We start from the raw sequence: 18,212 nt of genomic DNA, 5'->3' as shown, positions 1-18,212 counted from the left end.
GTCTCTCTCTGTCTCATTGTACTTGTCAACTAATTATCAAGCCCTCGATGATTTGAACCAGGTTTGTTTGCCCAGGGCATCAATAAAAATGTCTATGGGGGGACTGGAGGACTACAATAGAGATTCTCTATTAAACACTGTGTCTCCCTCTCTCCCTTTGTCTCCCTCTCTCCATCTGTGTATTTCTTTCTCTCCGTCTGTGTCTCCCTCTCTCTCTGTGTCCCTCTCTCTCTCTCTGTGTCTCTCTCTTTCTCCCTCTGTGTCTCCTTCTCTCTCGGGCTCTCTCCCTCTCTGTGAAACACACTGTCTGTCTGTACCGTATGAATCAATGTGTCCACTGGCGGAAAATAATTGCAAAGCAAACAAATGATCTCTGCCACATTGAGCCTCCCAGGGCCTACCAGATACAGACCGACACAGAGAGAGAGAGAGAGAGAGAGAGACATAGAGAGATAGGGAGATAGAGAGGGAGAGACAGAGAGAGAGAGAGAGAGAGAGAGAGAGAGAGAGAGAGAGAGAGAGAGAGAGAGAGAGAGAGAGAGGGAGAGAGAGAGAAAGAGAGAGAGAGAGACATCTCACAACACAGGCCTGGGAAAAAAATACTGTAGTATAAGACAACTGTAGTATTCACTGTAGTGTTTTGGGGACTTTACTGTAGTTTTTACTGTAGTTTATACTGTCGTGTTTAGAGGGACTCAGGAGGGCAGAACAGGATTGATCCACCCATGTCCCTTTCTAAGACCTGACTCAGGGAGGACAAAACAGATTTGGGGACATGAAATAGAGTTTTTAAAGTCTTTGGTTTAATTAGAGCAATCTACCGAACTTCAGGGGACAAATAATATCCAAATCTCTCTGACTTGCTTGGAACAAAAGAACGTTGAGCATCTTAGAAGAACCCTTGTTCAACACCTAATTTACCCTTGTTGAAGCACTCATTTACCCCTTGCTGAACCCCTAATTTACCCTTGTTGAACCCCTAATTTACCCTTGTTGAACCCCTCATTTACCCTTGTTGAACCTCTCATTGACCCTTGTTGAACCTCTCATTGACCCTTGTTGAACCTCTCATTGACCCTTGTTGAACCCCTAATTTACCCTTGTTGAACCCCTAATTGACCCTTGTTGAACCCCTAATTTACCCTTGTTGAACCACTCATTTACCCTTGTTGAACCACTCATTTACCCTTGTTGAACCACTCATTTACCCTTGTTGAACCACTCATTTACCCTTGTTGAACCACTCATTTACCCTTGTTGAACCCCTAATTTACCCTTGTTGAACCCCTAATTTACCCTTGTTGAACCCCTAATTTACCCTTGTTGAACCCTTAATTTTACCCTTGTTGAACCCCTAATTTACCCTTATTGAACCCTAATTCACCGTTGTTGAACGCCTAATTTACCCTTGTTGAACCCCTAATTACCCTTATTGAACCCTAACTCACCCTTGTGGAACCCCTAATTTACCATTTTTCAACCCCTAATTTGATCCTTGTTGAACCCCTAATTTACCCTTATTGAACCCTAATTCACCCTTATTGAACCCCTAATTCACCCTCGCTGAACCCCTAATTTACCCGTATTGAACGCTAAATCAACCTTGTTGAACCCCTAATTTACCCGTATTGAACCCTAATTCACCCTTGTTGAACCCTAATAAACCATTGTTGAACCCCTAATTTACTTGTATTGAACCCTAATTTACCTTTATTGAACCCCTAATTTACCCTTGTTGAACCCCTAATTTGACCCTTATTGAACCCTAATTCACCCTTGTTGAACCCCTAATTTTTCGAGTGCAGCTTAACAAACCTAACTGCCAAACTGAAAAATGTGGATTTGAATTTGAGACAACAGCAGGTGCAGGTACTTAACATCAACACGCCCGAGGATGAACCCGCTGGACTTCAGGCTCCGCTGGGAGTTTACCTCATATTTAGATTTTTTAAATTCTTCTTTGCCCCTAAAATCATAATAAACACTGACAACTAAAATGTGTTGTTGTTGTTATTGTTATGTTTTTAATAATATTATTGTTACGCTGATTATTATTAATAATAACAATGAACCCCAAACGGTTCTTCAAAAGGTTATTTGAGGATCCATTAAAAGGGGTTCTTTCCTTTTAAAGAAGACCTTACAGGTAGGAACCCCTCCCCCAACAGTTTCAGTTTGAAGAACCCCTGAAGGATCCCGTCTAGGAACCTTTTAACAATATACAGCTTTAGTTTATGTATATTTTAGTACAGTATGTGTGTGTGTTCACAGTGGAAGTGTGGTGGAGTAGACCCAGGCCTACAATACACTGAACAGAAATATAAACACAACATGTATATTTTAGTACAGTATGTGTGTGTGGAGTAGACCCAGTAGACCCAGTAGACCCAGTAGACCCAGGCCTACAATACACTGAAGAGAAATATAAACACAACATGTATTACGTTTCGTGAGCTGAAATAAAACATCCCTGAAATGTTCCATACGCTCAAAAAAGCTTATTTCTCTTTTGTCAAGATAATCCAGCAAACCTGACACGTGTGGCATATCAAGAAGCTGATTAAACAGCATGATCATTACACAGGTGCACCTTCCGCTGTGGACAATAAAAGGCCACTTTAAAATGAGCAGTTTTGTCACACAACACAATGCCACAGATGTCTCAAGTTTTGAGGGAGCGTGCAATTGGCATGCTGACTGCAGGAATGTCCACCAGAGCTGTTGCCAGAGAATCGAATGTTAATTTCTCTACCATAAGCCACCTCTAATGTCGATTTAGAGAATTTGGTGGTACGTCCAACCGGCCTCACAACTGCAGACAAACGTGTACCACGCCAGCCCAGGACCTCCACAGCTGGCTTTTTTATCTGCGGGATGGTCTGAGACGAGTCACCCGGACAGCTGCTGAAACTGAGGAGTATTTCTGTCTGTAATAAAGCCTTTTTGTGCTGAAAAAACTCCTTCTGATTGGCCTGGCTCCCCAGTGGGTGGGCCTATGCCCTCCCAGGCCCACCCATGGCTGCACCCCTGCCCAGTCATGTGAAATCCATGGCCTAATTTATTTATTTAAATTGACTGGATTTCCTTTTATGAACTGTAACTCAGTAAAATTCTGGAAAGGTTTGCATGTTGCTTTTATATATGTTTTACCCCGTTTTCTCCCCAATTTCCTCGAATCCAATTGGTAGTTACAGTCTTGTCTCATCGCTGCAACTCCCCTACAGACTCGGGAGAGGTGAAGGTCGAGAGCCCTGCGTCCTCCGAAACACAACTCAACCAAGCAGCATTGCTTCTTAACACAATGCCCACTTAACCCGGACATCAGCAGTACCAATGTGCCGGAGGAAACACCGTACACCTGGCGACCCTGGTCAGTGGGCCCGGCCCGCCACAGGAGTCACTAGAGCGCGATGGGACAAGGACATCCCTGCCGGCCAAACCCTCCCTAACCTGGACGACGCCGAGTCAATTGTTAGCCGCCCCATGGGTCTCCCGGTCGGCTGCGACAGAGCATGGACTCAAACCCAGAATCTCTAGCAGCACAGCTAGCAACAGCGATGCAGTGCCTTAGGCCACTGAGACAGAGCCTGGACTCAATCCCAGAATCTCTAGCAGCACAGCTAGCAACAGCGATGCAGTGCCTTAGGCCACTGAGACAGGGCCTGGACTCAAACCCAGAATCTCTAGCAGCACAGCCTTAGACCACTGAGACAGAGCCTGGACTCAATCCCAGAATCTCTAGCTGCACAGCCTTAGACCACTGAGACAGAGCCTGGACTCAAACCCAGAATCTCTAGCTGCACAGCCTTAGACCACTGAGACAGAGCCTGGACTCAAACCCAGAATCTCTAGCAGCACAGCCTTAGACCACTGAGACAGAGCCTGGACTCAATCCCAGAATCTCTAGCTGCACAGCCTTAGACCACTGAGACAGAGCCTGGATTCAATCCCAGAATCTCTAGGGGCACAGCCTTAGACCACTGAGACAGGGCCTGGACTCAATCCCAGAATCTCTAGGGGCACAGCCTTAGACCACTGAGACAGAGCCTGGACTCAAACCCAGAATCTCTAGCAGCACAGCCTTAGACCACTGAGACAGAGCCTGGACTCAATCCCAGAATCTCTAGCTGCACAGCCTTAGACCACTGAGACAGAGCCTGGCCTCAAACCCAGAATCTCTAGGGGCACAGCCTTAGACCACTGAGACAGAGCTTGGACTCAAACCCAGAATCTCTAGCGGCACAGCCTTAGACCACTGAGACAGAGCTTGGACTCAAACCCAGAATCTCTAGCAGCACAGCCTTAGACCACTGAGACAGGGCCTGGACTCAATCCCAGAATCTCTAGGGGCACAGCCTTAGACCACTGAGACAGGGCCTGGACTCAACCTCAGAATCTCTAGCAGCACAGCCTTAGACCACTGAGACAGGGCCTGGACTCAATCCCAGAATCTCTAGCGGCACAGCCTTAGACCACTGAGACAGGGCCTGGACTCAATCCCAGAATCTCTAGCGGCACAGCCTTAGACCACTGAGACAGAGCCTGGACTCAATCCCAGAATCTCTAGCAGCACAGCCTTAGACCACTGAGACAGGGCCTGGACTCAATCCCAGAATCTCTAGCAGCACAGCCTTAGACCACTGAGACAGAGCCTGGACTCAATCCCAGAATCTCTAGCAGCACAGCCTTAGACCACTGAGACAGGGCCTGGACTCAATCCCAGAATCTCTAGCAGCACAGCCTTAGACCACTGAGACAGAGCCTGGACTCAAACCCAGAATCTCTAGCGGCACAGCCTTAGACCACTGAGACAGAGCCTGGACTCAAACCCAGAATCTCTAGCGGCACAGCCTTAGACCACTGCCCCACTCGGGAGGCCCCCCTTTATATATTCGTGTTCAGTATTATTTAACAGCCAGGAAAAGATAGCTATAAAATAGAGAGTAGCCTTATAGGCTATTGAATTCTCTTGCCTCCCTTTGTGTCGCTTGGAGAGTAACTGACTGTAGCCTGGCACAATGTCCCAATTATCTCTCCAAGTGAGCACTTGTTCACTTGCCTTCATAGATTTGAAAGGGGATGACTGGTATATGGAAACTCTCTCTAGCCCATGTCTCCACAACACCAATCCAATGCTTTTAGACGTGTGGGCAGTAGGCCTAGTGAATCAGTGTACACTTCAGGAGGAAGGAGAGATCGTTTTGTGGGCAGTAGGCCTAGTGATCGAGTGCACACTTCAGGAGGAAGGAGAGATAACTGGGACAAAACACATAGACTTGAATAACATAACATCTCTCTCTCTAAATCCCAAAGCCTGGACTTTTTCTCATCTATATGCTCTCTTGTTTTTTATTCTCCGTCAATAGTTTAATTTCCACCCCTGTGGGTGAAAGGTGGCCTGGTCTTCATTTCATGTACTGTTGCGCCCTCTTCTGGTTAAAATAACTCATGACATCTCCCATCAAAGCAGTGTGAATGCCTGGTGGTTCACTGTGTGTACTGTGGCGCCATCTAGTGGCCAGAAGTTTTAATGACACCCTAAATCATGAAAATAGGAAGACCAATGGATTCTTCATCCCTTTATCCATTTTTAATCCAATCTGAAATTAAATACATCCGACGGACAAAACATGTAATAGTGATTTATGAAGAGGGTTGTGATTCTGGTAGGCTATACACTGACACAGCTGACTTTAACTCTTCTGATGACCTGTTTTATATAGTATACAAACATCTCTGTCAGGGCCTATGGACCCTGGTCAACATTAGTGAAGGAAATAGATAGGGGCCATAGAAAGAGAGAGAGTTTGGGAGGGGGGAGAGGAGAGGAAAGTAGGGGAGAGTAGAGGAGGGGAGAGGAGAGTAGGGGAGGGGGAGAGTAGGGGAGAGGAGAGGAGGGGAGGAGGAGAGAGGAGGGGAGGAGAGTAGAGGGGAGGAGAGGAGAGTAGGGGAGGAGAGGAGAGTAGGGGGGAGGAGAGGAGAGTAGGGGAGGAGAGGAGAGGAGTATCTTTAGTCATGCTGAGTCTTGAAGGCAGTAAGTCATCACAAGCTGCCTGTGTGTTTAGAATTTGCCCCCAATCCTTAAAAATGACAAATGACCACCACTAAGAGGCAGAGAGGAGTGTGTGTCTCTGTGTGTATGTGTATGTGTATGTGTGTGTGTGTGTGTGTGTGTGTGTGTGTGTGTGTGTGTGTGTGCGCGCTAGGGTTTGTGTGTGTCCCAACCTGTCAGATCCTCAAGTCCACTTGTTGTAACAGAAAGACATTGAAACAGAAGCGTTATTAGAACACTGAGGAAGACAGAACTCAGAGGAGGAATGTTGTGATCAGAATGTCTTAATGTAACATTCTAAATAGAACTCAGAGGAGGAATGTTGTGATCAGAACGTCTTAATGAAACATTCTAAATAGAACTCAGAGGAGGAATGTTGTGATCAGAACGTCTTAATGAAACATTCTAAATAGAACTCAGAGGAGGAATGTTGTGATCAGAATGTCTTAATGTAACATTCTAAATAGAACACTGAGGAGGAATGTTGTGATCAGAATGTCTTAATGTAACATTCTAAATAGAACACTGAGGAGGAATGTTGTGATCAGAATGTCTTAATGTAACATTCTAAATAGAACACTGAGGAGGAATGTTGTGATCAGAATGTCTTAATGTAACATTCTAAATAGAACACTGAGGAAAACAGAACTCAGAGGAGGAATGTTGTGAACAGAATGTCTTAATGTAACATTCTAAATAGAACACCCAATATGTTAATGGGGCCCAGAATCCTTCCTGGTCAAGACAACACATGATCAGACTCCTGTCCATAGTGGAGGCAGGTGTACCCCTGGTGGACGAGGTACCTGGCCTATCTACACAGGAAGACTAATCAGAACACAGGCCTTCTGGTAACATGAGGGGAACGTTGGTGGTTCTCCTGCCAGAGCTAAATGTGATGGAGGCCAGAAACCAAAAAATATTGAAAACCAATTCATGCCTCTACTAGTAGGAGACATTCCTCATAGCACCCATCCCCTTTATAGTGCACTACTTTTGACTATATAGGGAATAGGGTGCACTATATAGGGAATAGGGTACACTATATAGGGAATAGGGTGCACTATATAGGGAATAGGGTACACTATATAGGGAATAGGGTGCACTATATAGGGAATAGGGTGCCATTTGGGATGCAGGCTACAACGGCCCCCTGCACTATGGGCTTTGGTCAAATGTAGTGCACCAAATAAGGGAATAGTGTGCCGTTTCAGTCTTTATTCTGTCCAGTCTTCTAGAAGTTCCGTAGCAGCCAGGTGGGAGCAGAGAACCCTGCCTGAGTAAAGTAGTTCCACCACCATGGCTTCTCCTGCCGCTCTCCTCCCATCCCCGGTTCTCCTCCCATCCCCGGTTCCCTGGGTTCTCTGGGTTCTCCCGGCTCGGAGCGGCCGTAGCTCTGGAAGTGGTTGTAAGGGTCGAAGCGGTCGTAAGTGTCCAGGGAGGAGCTGAGGAACAGGTGGTAGTCTGGTCCTACTGGCTGTACAGGGACCTGGAGGAGAGGAGACAAATACCTATCTTTAATGAGAGGGAGGGGAGGAGCTGAGGAACAGGTGGTAGTCTGGTCCTACTGGCTGTACAGGGACCTGGAGGAGAGGAGACAAATACCTATCTTTAATGAGAGGTAGGGGAGGAGGAGGGAGATGTAGAGGAGGAGGAGGGAGATGTAGAGGATGATGGAGAGGGAGAGGGAGAGGGAAAGAGGGAGGAAAGGAGAGGTAGGAGAGGATGAGGGAGAAAATGGAGAGGGGAAGAGGGAGGATAGGGAGTGGGAGGAGAGGGAGAGGGGAGGAGGGAGGACATATGAACTGGAGAACAACAGGTGATATGTCTGGTTCTACTGCTCTCAGACATGGTGTAGGAGGAGGAGAAGGAGGAGGATGAGGAGGACGAGGAGGATAGACGAGAGGGAAGCGGGGGAAGATAAGAGGAAGAATATTCAGATGATGATGATGATGATGATGATCGGTGGAGCCGGCAGGTGTTCAGGGAGTAGCTAGGGAATAACAGGAAGTCAGGTTCTACTGCTCTACTCTGACCAGGAGGGAGAGGGGGAGGAGAGGAAGAATACGATGATGATGATGATGATTAGGAGAAGGAGGAGGAGGAGGAGACAGGAGGGGAGGAGGAGGGCAGAAACAGGATAAGGGAAACAGAAAAGGTGGAGGAGAGAAAGAAGAAGAGATGTGAAAAATATAAAACATCTCAGATATCATGACACTGACATCAACACCTCAGATATCATGACAATGACATCAACACCTCAGATATCATGACACTGACATCAACACCTCAGATATCATGACAATGACATCAACACCTCAGATATCATGACAATGACATCAACACCTCAGACATCATGACACCGACATCAACACATCAGATATCATGACACTGACATCAACATCTCAGATATCATGACACTGACATCAACATCTCAGATATCGTGACACTGACATCAACACCTCAGATATCATGACACTGACATCAACATCTCAGATATCGTGACACTGACATCAACACCTCAGATATCATGACACTGACATCAACACCTCAGATATCATGACACTGACATCAACACCTCAGATATCATGACACTGACATCAACACCTCAGATATCATGACACTGACATCAACACCTCAGATATCATGACACTGACATCAACACATCAGATATCATGACACTGACTTCAACACCTCAGATATCATGACACTGACATCAACATCTCAGATATCATGACACTGACATCAACACCTCAGATATCATGACACTGACACTGACATCAACACCTCAGATATCATGACACTGACATCAACACATCAGATATCATGACACTGACATCAACACCTCAGATATCATGACACTGACATCAACACCTCAGATATCATGACACTGACATCAACACATCAGATATCATGACACTGACTTCAACACCTCAGATATCATGACACTGACATCAACACCTCAGATATCATGCCACTGACATCAACACCTCAGATATCATGACACTGACATCAACACCTCAGATATCATGACACTGACATCAACACCTCAGATATCATGACACTGACTTCAACACCTCAGATATCATGACACTGACATCAACATCTCAGATATCATGACACTGACATCAACACCTCAGATATCATGACACTGACATCAACACCTCAGATATCATGACACTGACTTCAACACCTCAGATATCATGACACTGACATCAACACCTCAGATATCATGACACTGACATCAACACCTCAGATATCATGACACTGACATCAACACCTCAGACATCATGACACTGACATCAACACCTCAGATATCATGACAATGACATCAACACCTCAGATATCATGACACTGACATCAACTCATCAGATTTCATGACACTGACATCAACACCTCAGATATCATGACACTGACATCAACACATTAGATATCATGACACTGACATCAACATCTCAGATATCATAACACTGACATCAACACCTCAGATATCATAACACTGACATCAACACCTCAGATATCATGAAACTGACATCAACACCTCAGATATCATGACACTGACATCAACACCTCAGATATCATGACACTGACATCAACATAATACACCTCAGATATCATGACACTGACATCAACACCTCAGACATCATGACACTGACATCAACACCTCAGATATCATGACAATGACATCAACACCTCAGATATCATGACACTGACATCAACACCTCAGATATCATGACACTGACATCAACACCTCAGATATCATGACATTGACATCAACACCTCAGATATCATGACACTGACATCAACACCTCAGATATCATGACACTGACATCAACACCTCAGATATCATGACACTGACATCAACATGATACACCTCAGATATCATGACACTGACATCAACACCTCAGATATCGTGACACTGACATCAACATCTCAGATATCGTGACACTGACATCAACATCTCAGATATCATGCCACTGACATCAACATCTCAGATATCATGACACTGACATCAACACCTCAGATATCATGACAATGACATCAACACCTCAGATATCATGACAATGACATCAACACCTCAGATATCATGACACTGACATCAACACCTCAGATATCACGACATTGACATCAACACCTCAGATATCATGACACTAACATCAACATCATATATCTCAAACACTGATCCTGGCACAGAAACATCACAGATCACAGATAAACCTCTAACTTTACAAGTACCTTTTTGAGCACGAAGTTGACCCGCCCAGCTTTTTCCATGTGAGCTGGCAGGTAAATTCTCTTGCTGACCTTGGAGTAACCTTTAGCTGATGCTGTTATGATGTGTGTTCCTGAGTTCATTAACCTCCAGTAATCACCATCCTCCGCTTTAGAGAGAGGCAGGGAGAGAGAGAGAGAGCGAGAGGGACGGAGAGAGAGAGAGAGAGAGATCAAATACAAATCTTAGAAACAACTATTAAAGACGACCAGAACCCATTGGATTCTCCAATTACATTGAATGAACTACAAGACAAAATACAAACCCTTCAAACCAAAAAAGCCTGTGGTGTTGATGGTATCCTCAATGAAATGATAAAATATACAGAAAATAAATTCCAATGAGCTATTCTTAAACTCTTTAACACCATCCTTAGCGCTGGCATCTTCCCCCAATATTTGGAACCAAGGACTGATCACCCCAATCCACAAAAGTGGAGACAAATTTGATCCCAATAACTACCGTGGAATATGCGTCAACAGTAACCTTGGGAAAATCCTCTGCATTATCATTAACAGCACTCGCACATTACCTCAATGAAAACAATGTACTGAGCAAATGTCAAATTGGCTTTTTACCAAATTACCGTACGACAGACCACGTATTCACCCTGCGCACCCTAATTGACAAATAAACAAACCAAAACAAATGCAAAGTCTTCTCATGCTTTGTTGACTTCAAAAAAGCTTTTGACTCAATTTGGCACGAAGGTCTGCTAGACAAATTGATGGGAAGAGGTGTTGGGGAAAAACATTCGACATTATAAAATCCACGTACACAAACAACAAGTGTGGGGTTAAAATTGGCAAAAAACACACATTTCTTCCCACAGGGCCGTGGGGTGAGACAGGGATGTAGCTTAAGCCCCACCCTCTTCAACATATATATCAACGAATTGGCGAGGGCACTAGAACAGTCTGCAGCACCCGGCCTCACCCTACTAGAATCTGAAGTCAAATGTCTACTGTTTGCTGATGATCTGGTGCTTCTGCCCCCTAACCAAGGATGGCCTACAGCAGCACCTAGATCTTCTGCACAGATTCTGTCAGACCTGGGCCCTGACAGTAAATCTCAGTAATACAAAAATAAGGGTGTTCCAAAAAAAGTCCAGTCGCCAGGACCACAAATATAAATTCCATCTAGACATCGTTGCCCTAGAGCACACAAAAAACTATACATACCTCGGCCTAAACATCAGCACCACAGATAACTTCCACAAAGCTGGGAACAATCTGAGAGACAAGGCAAGAAGGGCCTTCTATGCCATCAAATGGAACATAACATTTAACATACCAATTAGGATCTGGCTAAAAATACTTGAATCAGTTATAGAACCCATTGCCCTTTATGGTTGTGAGGTCTGGGGTCTGCTCAACATCCAAGAATTAACACAATTGGACAAACACCAAATTGAGACTCTGCATGCAGAATTCTGCAAAAATCTCCTCTGTGTGCAACGTAGAACACCAGATAATGCATGCAGAGCAGAATTAGGCCGATACCCACTAATTATCAAAATCCAGAAAAGAGACGTTAAATTCTACAACCACCTAAAAGAAAGCGATTCCCAAACCTTCCATAACAAAGCCATCACCTACAGAGAGATGAACCTGGAGAAGAGTCTCCTAAGCAAGCTGGTCCTGGGGCTCTGTTCACAAACACAAACACACCCCACAGAGCCCCAGGACAGCAACACAATTAGACCCAACCAAATCATCAGAAAGCAAAAAGATAATTACTTGAAAAAAAACAGAGCAAACTAGAATGCTATTTGGACCTAAACAGAGAGTACACAGCGGCAGAATACCTGACCACTGTGACTGACCCAAACTTAAGGAAAGCTTTGACTATGTACAGACTCAGTGAGCATAGCCTTGCTATTGAGAAAGGCCGCCATAGGCAGACCTGGCTTTCAAGAGAAGACAGGCTATGTGCACACTGCCCACAAAATGAGGTGGAAACTGAGCTGCACTTCCTAACCTCCTGCCAAATGTATGACCATATTAGAGACACATATTTCCCTCAGATTACACAGATCCACAAAGAATTCAAAAACATATCTAATTTTGATAAACTCCCATATCTACTGGGTGAAATACCACAGTGTGCCATCACAGCAGCAAGATGTGACCTGTTGCCACAAGAAAAGGTCAACCAGTGAAGAACAAACACCATTGTAAATACAACCCATATTTATTTATTTCCCCTTTTGTACTTTAACTATTTGCACATTGCTACAACACTGTATAAATACATAATATGACATTTGAAATGTCTTTATTCTTTTGGAACTTCTGGGAGTGTAATTTTTATTGTTTATTTCATTTTTGTTTATTATCTATTTCATTTGCATTGGCAATGTTAACAAATGTTTCCAATGCCAACAAAGCCCTTAAATTGAATTGAGAGAGAGAGGGAGTTAGGAGGGAGGGAGAGAGGGATGAAAAGGGGAGACAGGGAAGGAGAAGGGAAGGAGAAGGGAAGGAGACAGGGAAGGAGAAGGGAAGGAGACAGGGAAGGAGGGAGACAGGGAAGGAGAAGGGAAGGAGACAGGGAAGGAGGGAGACAGGGAAGGACGGAGACAGGGAAGGAGACAGGGAAGGAAGGAGGGAGACAGGGAAGGACGGAGACAGGGAAGGAGACAGGGAAGGAGACAGGGAAGGAGGGAGACAGGGAAGGAGGAGACAGGGAAGGAGGGAGACAGGGAAGGAGGGAGACAGGGAAGGAGACAGGGAAGGAGGAGACAGGGAAGGAGGGAGACAGGGAAGGAGGAGACAGGGAAGGAAGGAGACAGGGAAGGAGGGAGACAGGGAAGGAGGGAGACAGGGAAGGAGGGAGACAGGGAAGGAGGGAGACAGGGAAGAAGGGAGACAGGGAAGGAAGGAGACAGGGAAGGAGGGAGACAGGGAAGGAGGAGACAGGGAAGGAGGGAGACAGGGAAGGAAGGAGACAGGGAAGGAGGGAGACAGGGAAGGAGGAGACAGGGAAGGAAGGAGACAGGGAAGGAGGAGACAGGGAAGGAGGAGACAGGGAAGGAGGGAGACAGGGAAGGAGGGAGACAGGGAAGGAGGGAGACAGGGAAGGAGGGAGACAGGGAAGGAGACAGGGAAGGAGACAGTGACATGTTGTTACAGGGTAACCACCATGAGAATTTTTTTGTTTATTATCTATTAAAAGCTCTGTTATGACCAGTTATGATCTATGTCCCAAATGGCTCCTTTCTCCCTCCATAGAGCTCTAGCAGAGGACCCTGCTCAGAAGCAGCCATTTTGGGCTCCTTTCTCCCTCCATAGAGCTCTAACAGAGGACCCTGCTCAGAAGTAGCCATTTTGGGCTCCTTTCTACCTCCATAGAGCTCTAACAGAGGACCCTGCTCAGAAGTAGCCATTTTGGGCTCCTTTCTCCCCCCATAGAGCTCTAACAGAGGACCCTGCTCAGAAGTAGCCATTTTGGGCTCCTTTCTCCCTCCATAGAGCTCTAACAGAGGGCCCTGCTCAGACGTAGCCATTTGGGCTCCTTTCTCCCTTCATAGAGCTCTAACAGAGGGCCCTGCTCAGAAGTAGCCATTTTGGCTCCTTTCTCCCTCCATAGAGCTCTAACAGAGGGCCCTGCTCAGAAGCAGCCATTTTGGGCTCCTTTCTCCCTCCATAGAGCTCTAACAGAGGACCACGCTCAGAAGTAGCCATTTTGGGCTCCTTTCTCCCTCCATAGAGCTCTAACAGAGTAACCTGCTCAGAACTAGCCATTTTGGGCTCCTTTCTCCCTCCATAGAGCTCTAACAGAGGACCACGTTCAGAAGCAGCCATTTTGGCTCCTTTCTCCCTCCATAGAGCTCTAACAGAGGGCCCTGCTCAGAAGTAGCCATTTTGGCTCCTTTCTCCCTCCATAGAGCTCTAACAGAGAACCCTGCTCAGAAGTAGCCATTTTGGGCTCCTTTCTCCCTCCATAGAGCTCTAGCAGAGGACCCTGCTCAGAAGCAGCCATTTTGGGCTCCTTTCTCCCTCCATAGAGCTCTAACAGAGGACCCTGCTCAGAAGTAGCCATTTTGGGCTCCTTTCTCCCCCCATAGAGCTCTAACAGAGGACCCTGCTCAGAAGTAGCCATTTTGGGCTCCTTTCTCCCTCCATAGAGCTCTAACAGAGGGCCCTGCTCAGACGTAGCCATTTGGGCTCCTTTCTCCCTTCATAGAGCTCTAACAGAGGGCCCTGCTCAGAAGCAGCCATTTTGGCTCCTTTCTCCCTCCATAGAGCTCTAACAGAGGGCCCTGCTCAGAAGCAGCCATTTTGGGCTCCTTTCTCCCTCCATAGAGCTCTAACAGAGGGCCCTGCTCAGAAGCAGCCATTTTGGGCTCCTTTCTCCCTCCATAGAGCTCTAACAGAGGACCACGCTCAGAAGTAGCCATTTTGGCTCCTTTCTCCCTCCATAGAGCTCTAACAGAGGGCCCTGCTCAGAAGCAGCCATTTTGGGCTCCTTTCTCCCTCCATAGAGCTCTAACAGAGGACCACGCTCAGAAGTAGCCATTTTGGGCTCCTTTCTCCCTCCATAGAGCTCTAACAGAGGGCCCTGCTCAGAAGCAGCCATTTGGGCTCCTTTCTCCCTCCATAGAGCTCTAACAGAGGACCACGCTCAGAAGTAGCCATTTTGGCTCCTTTCTCCCTCCATAGAGCTCTAACAGAGGGCCCTGCTCAGAAGTAGCCATTTTGGGCTCCTTTCTCCCTCCATAGAGCTCTAACAGAGAACCCTGCTCAGAAGTAGTCATTTTGGGCTCCTTTCTCCCTCCATAGAGCTCTAACAGAGAACCCTGCTCAGAAGTAGCCATTTTGGGTTGCAGACATTATCCGGAACTATGGCTATCAGTTATTACGGTGGTTACCTGTGGTGACATCTTTACGTATTCCCCTGACAGATATGGACGCTCCTTTAATTCCATAGCCCTCCTCATCCTTCACCACTCCCTTAATACCTCTGTGGACCTGGAGAAGAGAAGGAACGACAGGGAATAACACCAGGGAACATCAGGCTTGGGGAATGACAGGGTTATTTTAACAAAATTCCCCGGTTTTCCAGAATCTCAGTTGAAAGATTCCTGGATTTACTACTTGTTCCCCCCTGATTCCATGGATCTTCCAACCAGGATTTTTTGGAAACCCAGGAAATTTTCCAGAATTTGCTGACCTATCAGGGAATGACAGGGAATGCTAAGGTCAGTGGAGGCTGGTGGGCGGGAGAAATATATAGTGGGACGGCAGCTTAACATAACGGCTATATCGGAATGAATGGAACGGTTTTAGACACATCAAACACATGTTTTCCAGGTGCTCAATATACAATTCCATGTTTTCCATTCCAGCCATTACAAAGAGCCAGCTGTCCTCCTATATCTCTGTCCACCAGCCACCACTGATAAGGACATTAAACATGGTCAAAAAATGATGAGATAACACATAGGCCTTCTACGGTATAACTACGGCACAAAATGGCTGCCTGGTCGCTGGGCCAATTGAAAGGCAGACCCACCGACTCCATGAAACTGAGCAGGGCCTCCTTGTTCCTGAGCCACTCTGGGTAGAGCTCCTCTTCAGAAGGGAACTTGTCACAGCCCAGCTCCACCGTAATCTCCAGACAGTTAGTGTGGAGGTAGTTAAAGTCTGACATGCCTACGGTACCGGAGAAATAGAGAGTTAGGACACACACACACACACACACAGTAGATATATACACTAGACACACAGGTACAGAGAGTTAACAGACAGAGAGACAGGAATAAGAGGGGGAAGAACCTCTACGGACCCCCCATCCCGGATCCGGGATCATCCTCATCAAAAAAGCTGACTAGCATAGCCTAGCCTAGCGCCACAGGGATATCATATAATATAATTTCATGAAATCACAAGTCCAATACAGCAAATGAAAGATAAACATCTTGTGAATCCAGCCAACATTTCCGATTTTTAAAATGTTTTACAGCGAAAACACAATATATATTTATGTTAGCTCACCACAATAGCCAAACACACAACGCCATGTTTCCACCGCAAAGGTAGCTTTAACAAAACCCACAAATAGAGATAAAATTAATCACTAACCTTTGAACAACTTCATCAGATGACAGTCTTATAACATCATGTTATACAATACATTTATGTTTTGTTTGAAAATGTGCATATTTATAGGTATAAATCGTAGTTTTACATTGCAGCCACCGTCACAAATAGCACCAAAACAGCCAGAATAATTACAGAGAGCAACGTGAAATACATAAATACTCATCATAAAACATTTATGAAAAATACATGTTGTACAGCAAATGAAAGATAAACATCTTGTGAATCCAGCCAATATTTCCTATTTTTTAAGTGTTTTACAGCGAAAACACAACATATATTTATGTTAGCTCACCACAATATCCAAAAACACAACGCCATTTTTCCACCGCAAAGGTAGCTTTCACAAAACCCACAAATAGAGATAAAATTAATCACTAACCTTTGAACAACTTCATCAGATGACAGTCTTATAACATCATGTTATACAATACATTTATGTTTTGTTCGAAAATGTGCATATTTATAGCTACAAATCCTGGTTTTACATTGTGAATACGTCGGCCATAATGCACCAAATTGTCCGGAGAAATTTTGGACAGTCACGTAATCTAACCAAAAAACTCATCATAAACTTTACAAAAAAATACATGTTGTACAGCAAATGAAATATACACTGGTTCTTAATGCAACCGCTGTGTTAGATCTTAAAAAATAACTTTAGTACAAAGTACAGCATGCAATATTGTGAGACAGCGCCCAGCAATTCTCCGCCTTGTTGGAGCCAACATATACCACAAAAATACGAAATAACATCATAAATATTCTCTTACCTTTGATGATCTTCCATCAGAATGTAGTGCAATGAGTCCTAGTTCCACAATAAATCGTTGTTTTGTTTTAGAATGTCCATTTCTTCTGTCGAATTAGCAACTTTGGCTAGCATTGTGGCTCACACGTGTCCATCATCTCTTGGCGCATGGAACGAAAAATTCCAAAAGTCACAATAAACATCGAATAAACTGGTCAAACTCGGTTGAAAATCCATCTTTATGATGTTTTTCTCATATGTATCCAATAAAGTCCAAGACGGAGCATTTCGTCGTGTATACCTAACGCATTTCAGAAGACAATGTGGGGTTCCCTGGTGCGCAGTTGAATACTGCCAATAGGGCGGACCTGTCACTCCAAAAGCTCTCATTCGGTCTCACATCAAGCTAGACACCCCATTCAACATTCTACTGCCTGTTGACATCTAGTGGAAGGCGTATGAAGTGCATACAGATCCATAAATATAAGGCAATTGAATAGGAAAGCCCTGACACAGAGCCCCATTTTCAGAATTTTCACTTCCTGTTTGGAAGTTTGCTGCCAAATGAGTTCTGTTTTACTCACAGATATAATTCAAACAGTTTTAGAAACGTCAGAGTGTTTTCTATTCAATAGTAATAATAATATTGTAACATCTAGAACAGAGTACGAGGCCGTTTAATTTGGGCACGATTTTTTCCCAAAGTGAAAACAGCGCCCCCTATTTCCAAGAGGTTTTATGGAGAGGAGGAGAGACAGAATGTTATAAAGAGGAGGAGGAGGAGGAGGAGGAGGAGAGGGTTAGAGAAGAGAGGAGGAGAGGAGGACAGAATGTTATGAGGAGAGGAGGAGAGGAGGACAGAATGTTATGAGGAGAGAGGAGAAGATATAGAAGGTTCCCTACCCCCTGGGAAGCTGTACCACAAAGCTCCGTTGATGATGCCTCCGCTCCTGATGAAGGACGCTCCACACCTAGAATATACAATATATACGTTATCTGGCAGTAATGTTACGAGGAGGGGAGGAGGAGGAG

The 18,212-nt window shown here is 45.2% G+C and overlaps 1 protein-coding gene across 1 annotated transcript in view; it reads right to left on the bottom strand.

Annotated features, from left to right (window-relative positions):
* Positions 1-5,945: 5,945 nt before the first annotated feature.
* Positions 5,946-18,212, bottom strand: part of LOC120043412 (carboxypeptidase Z-like) — a 32,431-nt gene continuing 20,164 nt past the window's right edge. The window contains exons 10-14 of the mRNA XM_038987993.1: positions 18,084-18,151; positions 15,843-15,982; positions 15,199-15,298; positions 10,289-10,434; positions 5,946-7,541 (exon numbers count right to left, since the gene is read on the bottom strand). Of these exons, the coding sequence (XP_038843921.1) occupies positions 7,287-7,541; positions 10,289-10,434; positions 15,199-15,298; positions 15,843-15,982; positions 18,084-18,151 (709 nt within the window). The 3' untranslated portion in view covers positions 5,946-7,286. The remainder of the gene's footprint in view (positions 7,542-10,288; positions 10,435-15,198; positions 15,299-15,842; positions 15,983-18,083; positions 18,152-18,212) is intronic.

The sequence above is a fragment of the Salvelinus namaycush genome, unplaced genomic scaffold, assembly GCF_016432855.1.
Source record: "Salvelinus namaycush isolate Seneca unplaced genomic scaffold, SaNama_1.0 Scaffold904, whole genome shotgun sequence".
Classification (NCBI taxonomy): Eukaryota; Metazoa; Chordata; class Actinopteri; order Salmoniformes; family Salmonidae; genus Salvelinus; species Salvelinus namaycush.
The sequence above is the reverse complement of the archived record's forward strand: the minus strand, read 5'-3'. Positions and strand labels throughout refer to the sequence as shown.